Consider the following 17,140-nt stretch of genomic DNA (forward strand, 5'->3'; position numbering starts at 1 on the left):
CGTACTTTGACCTCGAAGATTGTTCGTCAAAATTCATGACGTAAGTTGACGAGGGAAAGGCATTTTTGAAAATGATGTAAACAGAGGATTAAATTCAGCTTTGTCTGAAGATTCATGTTGTTCTAGAAAATTTTCGAAGGGCATCAACTGGATAAAAACGCAGCTCCAAAACCTGCCATGATAGATTGGACAAATTCTCGGTGCCTATAGATCGGAACATCGTCGATTCTTTTGGACAGCTCGTTTGCTTTAAGCCACCCTCCGGCCACCCTCGCCACGTTTTTCAATTTCCACAAAGTACTTTTTGAACAGTTTCATTTGAAAAACAAATTTTCCTATCCCGAATGTGACCCTTTTTTTTGTCTGCAACGGTTCAGTCTTCATCTTGAAGTAAACATTTCAATTTCTTTTAAGACATGTAGTATGAAGACACCAAGTTGAAGTAAACGACATGCTCTCTGCGTCTGATGAGCGCACTGCCGCCACATTCTGTCTTCTCTCCGATCAATCCTGCTTCCACACTGTCTTATCTTCTTCTCAGAGACAGGTGTTTATTGAGATGTTTATTGGAAGAAATATACAGAATAATCGCCGCGATGAAAAGTGGATGGACTGTGGAAAGCATAGTCCTTGCCATGAGCCATTTAGGAAACCATCAACAGTCTGCAGATCGAAAAGACCTATCCTCAAGTACCGCAGTCATCATCAAAACAAGACATGAGGAAAACGGACGATGTTTGAAAGGAGAACAGCACAAAGTGAATACAAGTGCCAATACCGCCTGGATGTATATTTTCATTCGCACTCATAATTTCTTAGAAATAGTGGGGATCAAGAGGACTGAGAAATTCAGGCAATCCGTCAGGGACCAGTTATCTTTTTATAGTTCAGAGTGAGATTCATAACCCCAACTATCCTTGGAATATACATTAAAAAAAAGGAATAAGGAAAACAGATGCAGCCGCAGTTGTGGGTCCAGAATTGTACAAAGGATATGGCTGGGATATCATTCGGAGGGGGGAGCCTTACTATTGTTACTGCCTGAAGCACGCAAGGAATCAATATTTGTAATATTGAGATGATGATGTTATATACGTAACTTTTGGACAACGTTGGTCGATCAGAGGTGGGGAAGCCACCCAAAACGCCCCCGTTAGATCCGCCCTGGAGCTTTATCGATAACCGAGAGAAAGCTTAACTAGGATTGCCGCATAAAAAAAGTAACAAGTGGTTTTTTTTAAGGCTGTAGGCGTGTCTCACTCGGGTGGTCGAGAGTCACTGCTGGTCCCATGCAATTTTATTTTTAAATCCAATCCTTGGAAATGCACCTTCTTCAATTTTCGTTTTGCCATTTTTCAAGGGTATTTTGGTGCCTTTTTGTTTTTTACGCTAATGCCGATTTCCATAATCATGAGCAAAACTGTGATGTCGTGTTAGGCAGAAACCTCAATGTTGAGCTATCTCGGCACCAAAAGTTGCCAGAATTTTGAATATTTCGCTGTCGTCATTGTTCTTTTCTTAGGTGATTCTTGTTGCGTCAGTTATATGGCAGTAAGCCAATGAGAAAACTTTTATCATACAATATTATTTTTCCTTCAAGCAAATTGTTGGGCTCACAATTTGAACAGAAACTCCCTGAACTGAACAGTGTCTTCCTAAAATGACATCACGTACAGCAGCAACCACCTCAGCTCTCCGGAAAAGCATGGACAAGTTTTATTGTTTAAAGAAGTGCACTTTTCAATCAAATTAACCAGAAAGGGACGTCAAATGTTGTTCATACATTTAAGAAGAGTAGAAAATTACACAAAATATGTTCTTGAGAAAAATTCTTTTCATGGACCCTTTGGCTTGTCAAATGATAAAACAGTAGAAATTCTTGGACAAAAAAATGTCCTCAATGAAATTCTCTGTGCAAGCAGTTTGTTTTTGTCGCGACGTGTGTACAGAGTGTGATGTCACAGAGTCACTTTTTTGAGCAAATAAGTTCGAAGTAAGTTTTTTTCTAGTGGTTAGTCTAGTGGTTAGATGACTTGTACAGTTTCGTCGTTGGACAACGCTGAAGTGCGCCGCCTTGTGACCGTCGACAGTTCTCGACGTACGTCACGGCGCCACAGCAACCTTCCGTGTCACGTGACTAAACAACATGGCGACCAACGTCTGTCACGCAGAAACCTCGAGAAGTTATCGCCTTAAATTGCTATCAAAATCGACCGTCATGTGAACGTTGTTTGTCTCGAAATTGATTCAGTGAATGTCAAGGTTTCGAACTATAGCATTACCCGTTAAAATTGGGAGATTTCTTGCGTAATTTTCAGAGTAAACCTAGACAGGGTCTGCGGGATTCGACAAGTTTCCGGGCAGCTATAGCGGGAGAGGGAACCAATCAATTATCGACGGGGCGCGCCGGGGCGGTGCACCTGTCTTGCCTCGCAATGCTTCGCCTGCTCCGTTCAGCACACAGTACTTACGTTGGGTAGGACTAGGAGTTTTATACGAGCAAGGAAACCGAAATGGCGACAACCAACACCGGCTTGTCCTTGCTGGCTCGGGGAATCGGCGAGGAAAGGGTTCGTCGGGGACACAAGAAATTGGAGGTTTCTCTCGAACCCGAGGTAGGACATTTGTGCTTTTTTTTTTTCGCAGTGGCTATTGTTACGGCAGCCGTAACGCATTTCCCATTTTCTATCGTTACGGTAGACTGCAACCTGGCAACTTTTATAAAAAAACATGACAAGAAAATATAAAATTAGAAGGAAAAAAGTGAATTTGAACTTTATGAAATTCGGACTTTATTTCCCTTTTAAAAAAAATCCTCCAAAGCCTCAGGTTAGAAAAGGAAAAAAATTCGAGTGCAAAACCGAAATTCGAACCCGCAACCTCGCGGTGCAAAATCCTACCCTTTATCGGCTGAGCTGGCGCACTGCTCGATAAAACGTGGGGAAACAAATAATTATATACCTGCGTGCGTATCAAAAAAATATCGTAGAGGGCGCTAAACAACGAGTGCCGTAACGATAGCCACTTCGTTTTTTTTTATGTTTGTTTACTCAACACAAATTTTCATTTTAGGTAGTTCCAACCAAAATATTGTGTTTGGCTTAGTGTCATTAAAAGTAGCATACACTTTTGTGTATACATCAAAATGTTCATTCCCAAATAACATGCGAATTTAAAAATGGAAAAAAAAATACAATCAGAAAATTACATAGGCCTATTGGCGTAAAAAAAAAAAAAATAACAGTAAAACATGATAACAGTTATTACTAGTATTAGGCCAACACTCAGAAATTACCAAATCAACACTAACGCCAACTTATTACATTTCCGCACCATAATGATTCAGTAACATCAAAATGAGATTTGCCAATTCCCTTCCCCCCACCCCCGAACCATTTACAATGACTAAACTAACTCTTGATTTAATCAAAGATGAAATGGGTCATGATCTTGCAGTTGCACTTTTCTCAATTGATAAAAAATATTGAAATCATTTTACTGTCGGGGTGGGGGGGGGGGGACATGTTGCCATCAAACTAACAATTGCCATCTAGTACCACAAATAATGATGCGTCATTATCTCACTAAATTTTGTTTCCCCACAGGATTACCATAATATTCAGGGTCGGAAGTATTACCTGCCTCCCATCCAACAGAGAGCATGGCCACAGGAGGAGCTGGATTCCCCCCGGGAGCTACACACCCACAAGACGTTTACGACAAGGAAGGGCGCCCTCTTGCTATACTCGGAAGACCTCGCGATGACTGCCAAGGAGAGAGCGGATAACAACAAGGCTCTGGAAGCCGAGGACACACTGAATCTGAATACGTTTCACGACCTGCGAAGTGCAATCTTGTCTTATGGAGCAAAGGTGAGATGTCATAATGTTTGAGTTCTGAAATTTAACAAAACTAATATGGTGCTTGAGCAGTTCACGTTGGATGACGTGGTTACACGATCTGGCTGTTTTTAAACTCGCACAGCTGACAGGTTAAAACGTCTAGCGTGCCTCAACTTGCCTCTGATGATCCCCCACCTATTTTGTACACACGCACAATGCCTAAGAAGTCTGTGGAGGCTGACAGTGTTTTAACTTGAACAAGGCCGCTGTGCAGGGCCTGTTTTGGTACAATTTACGTTCCGTGGTCACACCCCAGAGTGTTGAAAAATACAAGCTTGCGGTAAGAAATGTGGTACAAATACTGTTGAAATGACTCTTGCGAATCAGTATTTGTGGCGTTTGGTTGCATATCAGAAGTTGGGTGCTATGTCTAGCCTTTTTTGAAAATTGAAATTTTTTGCAAAAATAATCCCTGCCCGAACTGGTCAATAATTGTGGGTCCCTGAATTACGGTTCATACAACATACATTAGGTATTAAATGTTTTACTCTCTTATATTGTGGTCCAAATCATGCTTTTGAACATAATTTTTGATTTAGCAATCTTACCAGGCACACACTTTCATGTACAACTCACAGCTCTCGATGAAGTTGTTCAGTCAGAGTTGTCTTGTGATTTTGATGTCCAATGTGCGATTTTTATTTCCTGTGTGCTATTTAGAGTACACAATGAAATCACAATGAAGATTATGCAAATTTTTTCCTATTCTAGGATTCTTCGTCTGAGCCAATCTACTTGGGTTTTGTCCACAACAAGCACGCCCATAGTACTCCTCGGGCAGTCAGGCCGGGGTTCTCAGCCAAGAGATACCTGTCCAACTGGTCCAGGAGCTGGGACGATTCAATTCTCAATACCCTGAGAAACAATGGTAAGGCAGGACAAAATATTCAGATCCGAAATTTGACTTTATTTTAAACTGCCCCAGACTCTGCATGTACTGTATGGTTTTACAGATTCTCTGGTAAAAAACATACAGTGTAGTACAATGTAATACAAGTGCTGATGGGTTTAAATAAAATGGTTAGAGAGATGAACTGAGCAACAAATTGATGAAATGTTATCTAACGTAAACATCCACCAAGATGCTTAGGAGCAGTTCATGTTTATCAAAATTGTTAGCAAACTTTTCTTGTTCCAATTTTGCCATCTTATTACCTTGGCTGAAAATGCTAACAAAAATTTTTTACTCCCCCGATTTGGATGTCCATCACCAGTTACTCCCCAGTTACTGAGTCTACCCATTTATACTCCAAAGTGGAGTGAAGCTATTTGGGTAAATTGGCTTGCCCAAGGACATGACCAGCAGCTGGACTCGAATTCCTGATTCTCTGCATCCGAGTTGAAATTGTTATCACTATGCCGCACCATCTTTAAAAAATAACTAAATTATAACAAAGCAGTGGTATTTGATCAAAATTTTTGGACAAGTGGACTGTCAATCATAAACATCATAAGGCCAAAAAAAAATGTCTCCGGTTTCTGGTATGCGCGCGCGTCGCCATAGCCATGCGCATCGGCAAAATGAAAAAGTTTTTTTTTCAATGAAAGATGATGTCTCAAAACCGCCAAACTCACTGGTTTGACTAGAATCCTGCTGCTGCACAATTTTAACGTGTTTTTAGATTGGGTTATGGTCGAGAATAAGCTTTATGTGGCCTCTCTGGACTCGCATATATTTGCACTAAGTTTAGTCGGGCACCATTTGCAGTCATCAGCCGACATTTGAAGCAAAAAAAATCAGGTAAAAAAAACCTTTTTCAATTTGACTCTAGGCAGAGAAATAAATTTAAGGTTTAAATATCTTATAGGTCACATTTTGGACAAGAACCTCTTCCAAGAGAACGCCCTGGCACCGAGGATCTTAAGACGCATCAATGACGACCTATCCAGCTTGCCAGCACCGTACCGTGTCACTAGGAACATGCTGATGGCACCTGGCAGCCCGGTAGTCTACGAATTCTACAGGATACGGCCAAGCAGTGCCGACTCCGGTGAGTAAATTTTAATTGGACGCCAAAACTTTCACCTCTTTGTTGTGCATTATTCCGGTTAACTGTCAAATATGCAAGCAGAAAGTTGCAAAGTGCTGTCAATATTCCCCCAGAGAAGACTATTTCATAAGTTTGAACTTTATGCACTGTTCAAAGTTTCCCTGTTCAGAGCTGTTGTTTTAGGGGTTGCTGCTTCCACGTTAATGGCAGTTGAGGGGAATTGGAAGTTGGTTTTATATTCTTTATCTATTCAGGCTCATTGCTTTAATACAGGGCGTCCTGATAAAATGGTGCATGTAAACCCCTCCATTTTTGCTAATTTATGGATTTGCGGATGTTTACACCATCTTCAAGGTAATAGATTTAGCTTGAGAATACTGTTTGTTTCATTGAGATTGCTTTTGTAAATCCAAAGATATGTTTGAATAACGGCAAAGCCAAGAAACCCATTTTGTGCCACTTTCTGTGAAGCAGTTAAAATCAGTATAGTCCTAGTCAAAAACCAAATCACTTTACTGTTAGTGATTTTAACATTTTTAAGCAGAGTGTGCAGTATTTATTTATATTTAATTGAACTCTTTCATTGAAGTTTTAAAGAAGTGAACCTGTCTGTACTATTAAAGTTTTTCAACATACATGACATAAGAACAAAACCCTATATTGTCGTGTGAATGGAATCAAAAGAGCCATACTGGCATTGTCTGATCTTTGAAGCACTCACTTCCTAAAAGTGGCCTAGAATGTTTTTATTTGGCTTTGCGGTTATTCAAACATATCTCTGGATTTACAAAAGCAATCTTAATTAAACAAACGGTATTCTCAAGCTAAATCTGTAACCTTGAAGATCCTGTAAACATTTGCAGTAAATTCTGGTTGTAAATTGGCGAAAATGGCGGGGTTTACATGCACCATTATTTTTAGGACACCCTGTATATCGCCATCGTATATTACTGTGTCGGGTTATGGGCAGGAAGCTTATTACTCCAGTAATATTCCTTCCCCAGGTTCAACATTGTCAAGTGAGGGTCGATTCAAACGCAGGCTCAGTAAGCACATATACTATAATATGTGTCGTGTCGCCATGCTGTACGTGAAAATGTGAAGCAAAGCACTTGTTGCAGATTTGCATGTTCTTGTTTTTATCCATTTGTACAAAGTTTTGGTAAATTTAAACAAGTACTGCATTGCTTAAGTAAGTTAAGTGAGGCTTTATTTATTGTTGCTATTTTATTGTCTGAAATAGATTTGCATTCTTTTTCTTTCTTTGCGAAGTGGCCAGATTGAATAATAGTCGTTGACAAATTGAATTGTCATAAAATAGCTTTGTGTTGAATTCTGTGATTTACATGCATGGAGTTTTGTTGTACGATGCATGGCTTTCATTTGTTGCTTCGATGATAGCAGGTCATTAGTTGAAACTAGGAAAATTGGTTCAAGCAATCCAAAAAAATCTTGTATTTGAATCTTTGGTGCAGTTGTTATACTCAAAACTTTGCTTACCACACAAATTGTTAGCTCAGAAAGAATAGGTAACCAGCCAAAATGCAATGTTGTGAATTACCTGTGACTGGTTGTCACCTGTTTCATGCTTGAGCAATCCGTCTGCTTAGCAGCTTTGTGGGAAAGGAGCACATGGAAGAAATGCTGTCACTTTAACTTGAAGTGTCTTATATTCTAACCCTTAGGGAGGCCATCAGAAGATGACTACGAGAACGAAAAAGACGACCGCCGTACCCCGCTGGTATCCTTCAACATCCCTGGTTCCATCGCGGCAGTTATACGCGATGAGCAGAACAAGCCGCGTGCCGTCCCCTACGCCAGCCTGGCGCCCGACGAGCAGCAGCAGGTGCTGCAGCGGTTGCTGCTGCAGAGCGCCATGCACAAGCAGCTGCTGGAGGCTGCGGAGAAGACCGGCCAGGAGCGGGGCAGCAACACGTCGCTGGCTGGTAGCCGGCCGGTGACGGTGGAGCAGCTCAAACAGCTGAACATGGGCAATGCGATCGCCGTAAGTCTTTAACATCCATCAATTTGCAGTTTAAAAGGTGTCCAATTTAAACAAATAGTTGAAATAGTTACTGTGGCACCTGCTGTGTGTAAGCTTTTGAATATTTGTAGGAATCCCACAACAGGGTTAAAAATCCATGAAACAATCGTCAGAGGATATAGGGCCTACGGGTTCTAAAGGGCTCCAGATAATAATAATATTAATAACGGAGTCTTATATAGCGCAGGTATCTACCAACAATTAGGTACTCAAGGCGCTGGAAATTATGTCTATTATTAAAGAAAGGTAAATAAAGTATATGAGAAATATGAGACCCATTATGTAGCACCTTATAAGGGTTGACAAGGTGCTGCGACGCATAATGCAGCCACTGCCAGAAACACCGGGGCAAACCCCTTCTCTCAGTGATAAGTGTAACTGGGTTCTTTAACATGCATTACACAACACACGGGACCTACGGCTTTACGTCCCATCCGAAGAACGAAGCAATAATGGTTAAAGTGCATTGCTCAAGAGCACAAGCACCATGTTCCCACGGTCAGGATTTGAACCCATGTACCACGGCACACAAATCGAACATCATAACCATTGGAGCACAGCACCCCACCCAACATATCAACATAGGATCTAGAGTATTTGTTTGTATTCTCCTAAAGGCACACCTACATACATTTTAATTGCCAAAAACACCCTTACTCCCCCAGATTTCAAAAGGGATTCTTAGAAAAATCCTGAGATCAGGAAAAATCCTGACAAAATCCCACCTCTGCCACCAACAATACAATATTCAGTGACTGCATTTATAAACCAACAGTACATGTAACCCCGTTGAACATTTAATAAGTGGAAAGGGAGATTTGAGATTTAGACTCTGTATTGAAAAAAAATAGCAGCCTAATTTTTGTGCAACCTCCAAATAATGTCAAAATTGTATAAGTCCTAAATTCTTAGGAAACCTTTCTATTGCTGTGTGAAGTTCATAAGGACATAAGGAGGGCATGTTTATTAAAGTCAAAGAAGGCTAATAGCTTATGTTGTTTCTTAATCTTCACATGAATTCTCTTTTTCCAGGCTTTGGTCGACACTAATACATCCGGCCTCCTTCAGGGACAACAGGTGTTTGATGACAAAGGCTTCAAGGAACTCTACAAGAAGAGATTTGGTCAGCAGAATGAGCCATCACCTCCTTGTAAGATACTGTTATCCACGTCCTGTAACTTTCTTTTTACCTCCAAAATTAATGTAACCTTTTGTTGTTTTGACTTGTGATTTGAATTCTGATTGATTTGACTTCAACATTAACACTAACCTAGTTCAGCTTTTCACATTGAATAGAAATTAACATGCAAATGCCAATATCTTGCTAAACATGTCAAATATTCTGTTCCCATTTTTCATTTAGTCGTAATTTTCGTTGTGGATGCTTTTCACTTTTGTATTCCTAGCTATTCGGAAGGGCCTGAACCGTAGCGACCATCGCTCCAACATCCCCACTGTTCCCACCCTCCCACCGATTTTGTCGTCCTCAACCAACTTGAAACCGGCGGAGAGGCAGACACTGAAGCTGGACACCAAACTCCCCCAAATCACAATGGAACCGCCCACACCCCAGCATCCTGTGCTGAGTCAGAACACGCAGAGCCGGCAGAGTTCATCGTGGGAGCAGGGGAGTGAGGAGTTCAGGGAATCCTGGCCTTGTAAGTTGTCGTGTCTGTGATAAAGAGGACATATCCTGGCTTTCTGGTCTGTGAGCAAAAAATACCGCAACCATGATGTGTGTGTTTATAATGGAGGTAACTGATGATGGGGAGTGTGGCCTAGTGGTTAGGGTTTGTTACTCATGATCAGAGGGTCAGGGGTTTGAATCCAGCTGCTGGTCATACATTGTGTCCTTGGGAAAGCCACTTTACCCCACTTGCCTCTCTCCAACCAGGAGTATAAATGGTACCGGCATTAGCTGGGGAGTAATTTGTGATGGACTAGCATCCTATCCATGGGGAATAGAAATGTCTCATGCCACTGAAACCGGAGATAGACGCTGGCCTCACGAGCCATTTTGCCTTAAGACAGACTTTACTTACTGATGATTATATTCTCATATCGAGGATCTCAAAAGAGTGTTCCTGGTCCACTTATCCCTGTAGGAACTTGTCATGCAAGGATCTCCCTAAATGGACGTCAGAATGAGTGGTGCTTCCAGAATATATCCAACCTGAAAAGGCCATTCCCACTTTGGTCAACGTGACCACAATAAAACGTTCCCAGATATGGAAACTGCTGGTAGTCTCAAATTGTTCAACATTAGTAAACATTACATTTAAGAAGAGTAAACAATAATGACTAGGTAGTAATAGGAGTACAAAAAACTGTTGACTGCAAAATTCTTTGGACCTTTAACTTGTTTTGTCTGTTTAGTTCGGTGCTGTTCAGCATTGTGCAGCTTTCTTGATTGTGCAGCTTTCTTAAATTGCCCTTTTTGCCATGAGCTGTACATACCCTTGACATCACCCTGACCAAGCCAAATTCTTCTTCTAACGATTGTTATCAAATGTTTGGTTTTTGCAGCCGATGAGACCAACATCTGGAAGGCAGATATTGATGAGGATGAGCTTCTCAAGCAGCAGCAGGCAGCATCTGAGGAGGAAGATGATGCAGAAGATGCTAGAGAGGAGGAGATACATCAATCAGAAACAAAGACCAAATCAGCCAGATCATCCAAGTCCTTTGGTCATCAAAGGTCACCATCTAAGGGCTCCATCCTGAGTTCTGTCAGTGTCAGCATGGGTGAGTCAGAATGTGAAAAAAAACCAAATGGTTCACTTACCTTAACACCACATGTTAAATGAGGCTTTGCAAGGTGGACAGCACACCTCCTCTTAGATTGTAAAGAATCGGGTAGAGCTAGAGTTGAGGTAAAAGTCTGGATACACCATGTTTAGTGACTCTCTCAAAGAGAAGTGGTTCTGGAAAGAACTAGATGTGTTTCAGTCAATGTACTCTGGCTTGATTCTCCCAATGACAGGAAGAGTAAACTGACCAAAACTTTTCAAAACCACATTTATCTTCATAATAATAATAAATAGTTCTTATATAGCGCATTATAGAAAAAAAATGCATCTAGGCGCTTTTGGTAACAAAGAAAAGTTTCTTAAGCTGTAATTTAAAATGTTCCAAGGATAGACTGATCTTAACATGATAAGGTAATGTATTCCATTCTTCCAATGCTGCATATATAGAAATGTTCTTTGGCCATACGATTTGGTGTGAACTGTTTTAGTAACAAATTTCCATCAAGTGACCCTACCAGATTCTCCAAAATGTCAACTCAAAGATTTTGAGGATTTCCCAGGATCGAGGATAATAAATCATTGCCACAACTAGCTGCTTAACACGAAGTTCCTTGAACAACTTCACATGGGAGAAGTTTTTAGATACACATTTTGATGGTTGATGAGAATCTTTGGGACCCATGGCCCGTGGTTGCTCATCAACTCTGAGTACGCTGAAATTGCCTGCTTATTGCTCTTTCAGAGGATCTAACAGGACCCATCGTCTCCGGCGGAAGCAAGCACCCCTCGGGCAGCGAGAAGAGCTACGGGGGATCCTCCAGCGATGCCGCCCGCAGCATCAAGGGCAGCCAGCTCCCCGGCAGCCTGCGGGAAAGTATGCGCTCCTACAAGGGTGGCCGGAACAGTAACACGGGTAGCGTTGTGATGGGGCCCGATGGTGAGGTCCTGTCTATAGGGGGCGGTGTTGGGAGCGGGGCTGACGCTGGGTCCTCGGTGGCCGATGTTACTGATAATTTGCAAGGTATGCTGGGCTTGCTGGGGATGCTTAACCTTCTTCTAAACTTCTTATGCATGAAGGCTCCTCTTTATTCACCTTCAGGGGTAATAGACTCCGTGCATAAGTACCCCCTCAATGGTTTACAAAGGGAGAGTTGGGGGAGACCGCTGAGAGAAGCTTCAAATGCATTGCCGATGCCTGATGTTCATGTGAAAACACTATGGCTTCGTGCTAGTGCTGTCCATTTCCGAATAATTTAGTATTCCATTATTTGAAACTGCACTTGACCAAATATTCGAATATTTGAAACTTGCCGATCAAGTTTTACCCACGCCAGCTGAAGCTGCCTTCCTCGCTGGTCAAAGCACGCCGGTTACAAAATGCATGCAGTGATTATGGAACAATGGAGTGTTTTCAATTGCAATTAATACTGTATAACTGTCCAGGGACTTTACCCAGCTAAAAGAATGGGACCAATGAATACATGTACCTGCACGACAAGGAAATTACCGTCGACAAGAAAGTATCATCTGACAATAAAAACAAATTTACGATTAAAATGACTCCACAGTCAAGTACGCATGTGCATAGGTTTCTCTTTTGAATATTCAAAGCGGCAATAAGCTATTTGAATATTTGATTGAAGATCGATTATTCGAATATTCGGTATATTCGTGACAGCCCTACGTCATGCACATTTAGAATAAAATTGCGCTATACATGAACCAGTATGCGTATGCAGTGTGTCCCGTCCAATGGGCTCTCCAAAGTGGTAAAAAAAAGAAGACATTTACTGTTCGTGCACTGAGTCTATCACCAAGTAGTGCTATGCGAGCACACATACTGTACAAATTGTGAGGTTTCTTGGCAGAAATATCTTTGTTATCTTGAGATATGGCTCTGTAGTTGCTTACACCCTGGTTTTTGATAAAGCATGCAACATCTTTTTCCTACGTTTATTCTGTCTACATTCTGCACAAGACAATGCGTGATATTTACTCTGCATGTTTTACTTTTACATTGTTTTTGCCTGCTCTGTAGAGTAACATTTTGAAATGATATCTTACATGCCGACTAAAATACACTACAGTGGACTCTCTTTAATACAATTTCGTTCAGACCTAGCCAAATTGTTTGTTATATCAGAATTTTGTATTAAGAGGAACATCAGTCCCATTTATTGTGCACAATGGACAGTCGGGACCAAAGCTTTGTGTTTGCTATAACCAGAATTTGTATTAACAGTGTTTGTACTAACGAGAGTCGGCTGTATTTTGATATTCTTTCCTTTTGAATAGTTGCATGTGATTACTTCATTAGCCTGTACAAGCAGAATTCATTAAGAACACTTTTTAATTTGATACACTTGCAGCATTTTTCTAATATATCCATCATTTTTTATGTTACCAATTTAGTGCAAAAACGCATGCTCTTCATCTCTTATTCTGTGATCTTTTATTTACATTTTTTCTTTGCTCTTTGAATCCACCTAATTTGCCCGTTAACCCCCCTCTTGCAAATTTTCTTTCTTATGTTCTTGCTTTCAAAATGGAAGCTTCCAGCATGGCCCACTCTACCCATATGGGGGAGTTGGAAAGTCTGGATGAGCGTGATGAGCTAGAAGGTATTATCAGTGCATGCACATGTGACGTTTCCATTACGCATCATTTTACTCGCACTTGCGTTTTGCCATCAATCCATCAGTATTTTCATCATTTTCATCTTGTTTCCTAGTGTGAATGCAAACATTGCTTTACTTGTGTTGCACCGTGTTTCATATTTTGGGAAAATTGTCACAAGTTCATTTCTGTAAGTTGAACAATTGACTAGATTGGGGTTTTGAATAGGGCTGTGCATCGAAACCGGGTACTGGAGTACCCGACCACTGATGTCAGAAATCGGTTCCAGATTATGGAATCGAGCGCTCGTAACCAACTTTACATATAAATTAGTCGTTCTCAAACAATGAAAAAGAAGGTTTTGAATGTCAGGCTGCATGGACAAACAAAAGATTAGCGTTTATGATGCTTGCAAAAATGCAATTTACACCTTGTATTTGAGCTCGATTATTTTTCGAATAATTTAGTATTTGATTATTCCAACTTGGAAACTGATCAAATATCCAAATATTTGATTGCACTTGATTGCACAATAAGAAGTTTACAGATTTTGTTCAAATTTCACTGGTGACATTCCGTTTGCATTTGTTTAAATCACAGCATGTCTCTTGTTTTGCATTTGTTTTAATTAAAAGCAAAACACTGTTTGTTCACCTCATTGTTACTGAGAACTAGAACAGCGTTGTTTTGATAAAAACAAAACATTGTTTGTTTACTTCATTCTTTCTTAAAAAAAGCAAAAAAAAAAAAAACGGGACACCTGAAAAAATATTGTTGATCAATCAAATATCATTCTGATCGTGTTGCACTGTTCTGAAGATATCATTATTAAATCATGCCATATGAAAGGTATTTTGACATAATTATGTGAAAATTTCATCAAGAGAAACCCATATTCAGAGTTAAGGCTAGTGTATACTCCGTGCGAAAGCGCACACGAATTTGTAATGCACGGCAAGTTTTCGTGCTGCAAATTCGCAAAAGTCGAATCATCTCAAGTCCGGCGAATTTCGCAGCGAAGGTTTTATGAGGTTAAATTTGCTTTGTATCATATGCATTCGTGTGAAGTAAGAACCGGTCTTATAAGGTCTAGATATGCCGGCAAGAAGAGGGAGTTTTGAATGAATCAGAGGTGCAAATTTTACAGCGCTTCTCAGCAGAAAATGTAGTTTAGCGAATTGAAGTGCTCAGCAGAAATCAACAGAGAACCAGTCATTAGCCATATAATCACACGCAATTTTAGTTGGTGAGCCCTTAGGTCATTTTTTTTTAAAGAGCTTTCATAACAGTTCCATAAAATTGACCTCAGGTTCAGCGATGGAAGATTTTTAAAAAGGGATTGGAAATGGAAATTCCTCGGGGGGAAAAATGGTTTGTCACATTTGAGATTTTGTTGCTTAAAGCCTTACCATTTTGTTGCTAGATGATGACACCCTGTCTCAGGACTCGGGTCACATGTCATCCGAAGAGGTCGAAGTTCACGAGCCGGCCCCGACCCCACAGCCAGTGACCATACCGACGGCCCAGTTTGGGGAAGATTTGCCGGAGTCTAAGCCACCCAGCCTACCCAGCGTACCGCAGTCTAAAGCAACCAAGTCGCAGAAATCGGTGGAGGAGTCCATACACTCTGGGAGAGGTGAGAAAAACAGATCATAGTAATCAGTGATTTTTTTTCTCGTTAACAAATACTCTCTCGATAGAGACTTTCCTGAATCCTCCGAGATTCTCCTGTTTGCTGGAATGTAGTGGCAACCAGCCCCATGCAAAAGTAGCTGGGCTGTACCTCTCTCAATCCTGCCATATGAGGTATACTTCCCCAGAGGATTTCAAAGGATGTTAGAGGGTTTTGTTCAATAATTTATATTTGGAATATTACAGTGGCTTACACTTGTGAGCAGCTGTAATGTACCAGAAACCAAACCAGTCTGAGCGTTTAACTGTAATTTTTGTTTCGAGTGCAAAATGAAAAGTATTTCAATCAAGTTTCCTCCCCGAAGCCCGGTTCATACTCGGCGCGAAAGCAAAGCAAGCACGAATTTGTGTCGTCATGGCAAGTATTCGCGCTGCGAATACATAAAGTTCAACATACCTGATTTTCAACTCAGGCGAATTTTGGGTGAGTTAGCTCTGCATTCGCATTTGCGTGAAGTATGAATCAGGCTTAACTCCTGGGGTTTTTTTGGCCGGCTTTTAAAAATTACCCATAGTCAGTACATTATTTTAACTCAGTAATGACTTTTTAAGTTTTTCAGATAATTTATGGAAAGAATAATTTTGTGATGCAGTTATTTCTCTAGCAAGTCCATCGCTGCCAATGAGTGATAGCCATGATTTGGCTAGCTCTAGACAATCCATGGCTAAGTCAATCACATACCCCAGTAAACCAAGAAACACACCAGCGTCCATTAAACAAGGTAGAACCATAACTTTACCCATCCACTGTGTGGCAGTGTGGCACGACTTGATTATAAATCACGATACACAACACAAACTCTACACTTTTTTATTGAAAAGAATTGAAATGAAGATGGGTGGTTCCATTATTCTTAATATTGAAGGCTATTTTGAGAATTTGTGCAATTTCAGCAAATTCTGGAAAAGTGTGAAAATAGTAGACTAATTAGAAGTTTGGTAAAAAATAAGAAAAGTTCTTGAAATCTTCAAATTTCTTTAAAAAATGAAAAGGCTGCTCAACCCTAACTCCCTAGCATATTTTACTAGGAACCATACCCATCCTGGCAAATTCCAACACCCACATGGGAAATCGTACACACACACTGTCGGACTTAGTTTCTGGAGGTATGCCAAACCCAATGTAAAAGACCATCAGTTTAGGGGTACTGCACCCATTCTAACAGATTTCAACAACACCTGCTGTTGGGCTTTGATGGGTTGAGTTCGGCTAGGGTTAATATATATATCAAGCGATCAATTGTAAACGTTACAGAATCTCACAGTAGGCTCTCGAACATTAAAACAAGTTTTCAGTTTAATTTTGATGATACATACAGCACAATCATTATTCATGTAACAGCTTTGCACTGTTCACCATTTTTGGATGAAAGTCACCCCCAAAACACGTTGCGATCGGTACACTTGAGGTCAAGAGAACCTTAAATGTTTTTATTATTTCATGTAGTAATGGAAACAAAGTTACGAAAACATTGTACTTGGGCATTGAAAGTGAATACTGTGTGGCCCACTGGCAGTTTTGGTCTTTGCATAAACTGCACCCTTCTAGCAGTCTATTGCATGGAATTGCACTGTTTACCATCGTACATATACACTCATAAAAAGTACAGAGACAAAGATACATTTTGTTGACATTTTCTTAGAAATTGGTTTGTGCCATTTGCAGGTAAGGCACACATGATTATCTGCAGTTTGCTCTTTGGGCCTAGCCAGAGCGAGTCTTCACATTTTTACACACACCCCCTGGCTTGATATTATGTAATGACTGACGAATGAGTGAATTGCATGCACACGCATTATGCACTTTAATGCACGTAAAATGCAAACCAGCTATTCACGCCATCTAAAGATTTTCTTTAATCTGTTTGATCCTTACTGGTGCATGTATATAATGCTATTTTTCAGTACAGCAACGCTTTGTGAGGACATCACACGAGTAATGAAGCGTAGACCACATCTGAGAAATGCATTAACTTTTGTAGCGCAAACTATTTCCTCGATGTGATTAGATGAAAAAGTTGTCGAAAAACATGCATTTAAAAACAAGTTTATGATTTGTTTGAAAAATTAAACTCAAAGTCTTTCTGTTTTAATACTCTGTTCTTAAAGCAAAACTAGAAAGCAAGGTTTATAAGTTTACTTACA

At 40.5% G+C, this 17,140-nt stretch overlaps 1 protein-coding gene across 13 annotated transcripts in view; it reads left to right on the forward strand.

Moving 5' to 3' along the window:
* The first annotated feature begins 2,108 nt into the window (after positions 1-2,108).
* The window catches only part of LOC119722780 (uncharacterized protein KIAA2012 homolog), a 46,671-nt gene continuing 31,639 nt past the window's right edge, over positions 2,109-17,140 (forward strand). For 8 of the 13 annotated variants that reach the window (XM_038193092.1, XM_038193097.1, XM_038193098.1 and 5 more), the window contains exons 1-11: positions 2,110-2,615; positions 3,606-3,872; positions 4,614-4,770; positions 5,711-5,893; positions 7,579-7,898; positions 8,970-9,087; positions 9,344-9,595; positions 10,464-10,682; positions 11,430-11,708; positions 13,240-13,308; positions 14,727-14,939. In XM_038193092.1, coding sequence (XP_038049020.1) covers positions 2,514-2,615; positions 3,606-3,872; positions 4,614-4,770; positions 5,711-5,893; positions 7,579-7,898; positions 8,970-9,087; positions 9,344-9,595; positions 10,464-10,682; positions 11,430-11,708; positions 13,240-13,308; positions 14,727-14,939 — 2,179 coding nt within the window. In that variant the 5' untranslated portion in view covers positions 2,110-2,513. Of the gene's footprint in view, positions 2,616-3,605; positions 3,873-4,613; positions 4,771-5,710; positions 5,894-7,578; positions 7,899-8,969; positions 9,088-9,343; positions 9,596-10,463; positions 10,683-11,429; positions 11,709-13,239; positions 13,309-14,726; positions 14,940-17,140 lie in introns of all 13 variants that reach the window. The other 5 variants (XM_038193089.1, XM_038193091.1, XM_038193095.1 and 2 more) reach the window with 2 other exon arrangements.

This window comes from Patiria miniata, unplaced genomic scaffold (assembly GCF_015706575.1).
Source record: "Patiria miniata isolate m_02_andy unplaced genomic scaffold, ASM1570657v1 HiC_scaffold_16, whole genome shotgun sequence".
NCBI lineage: Eukaryota > Metazoa > Echinodermata > Asteroidea > Valvatida > Asterinidae > Patiria > Patiria miniata.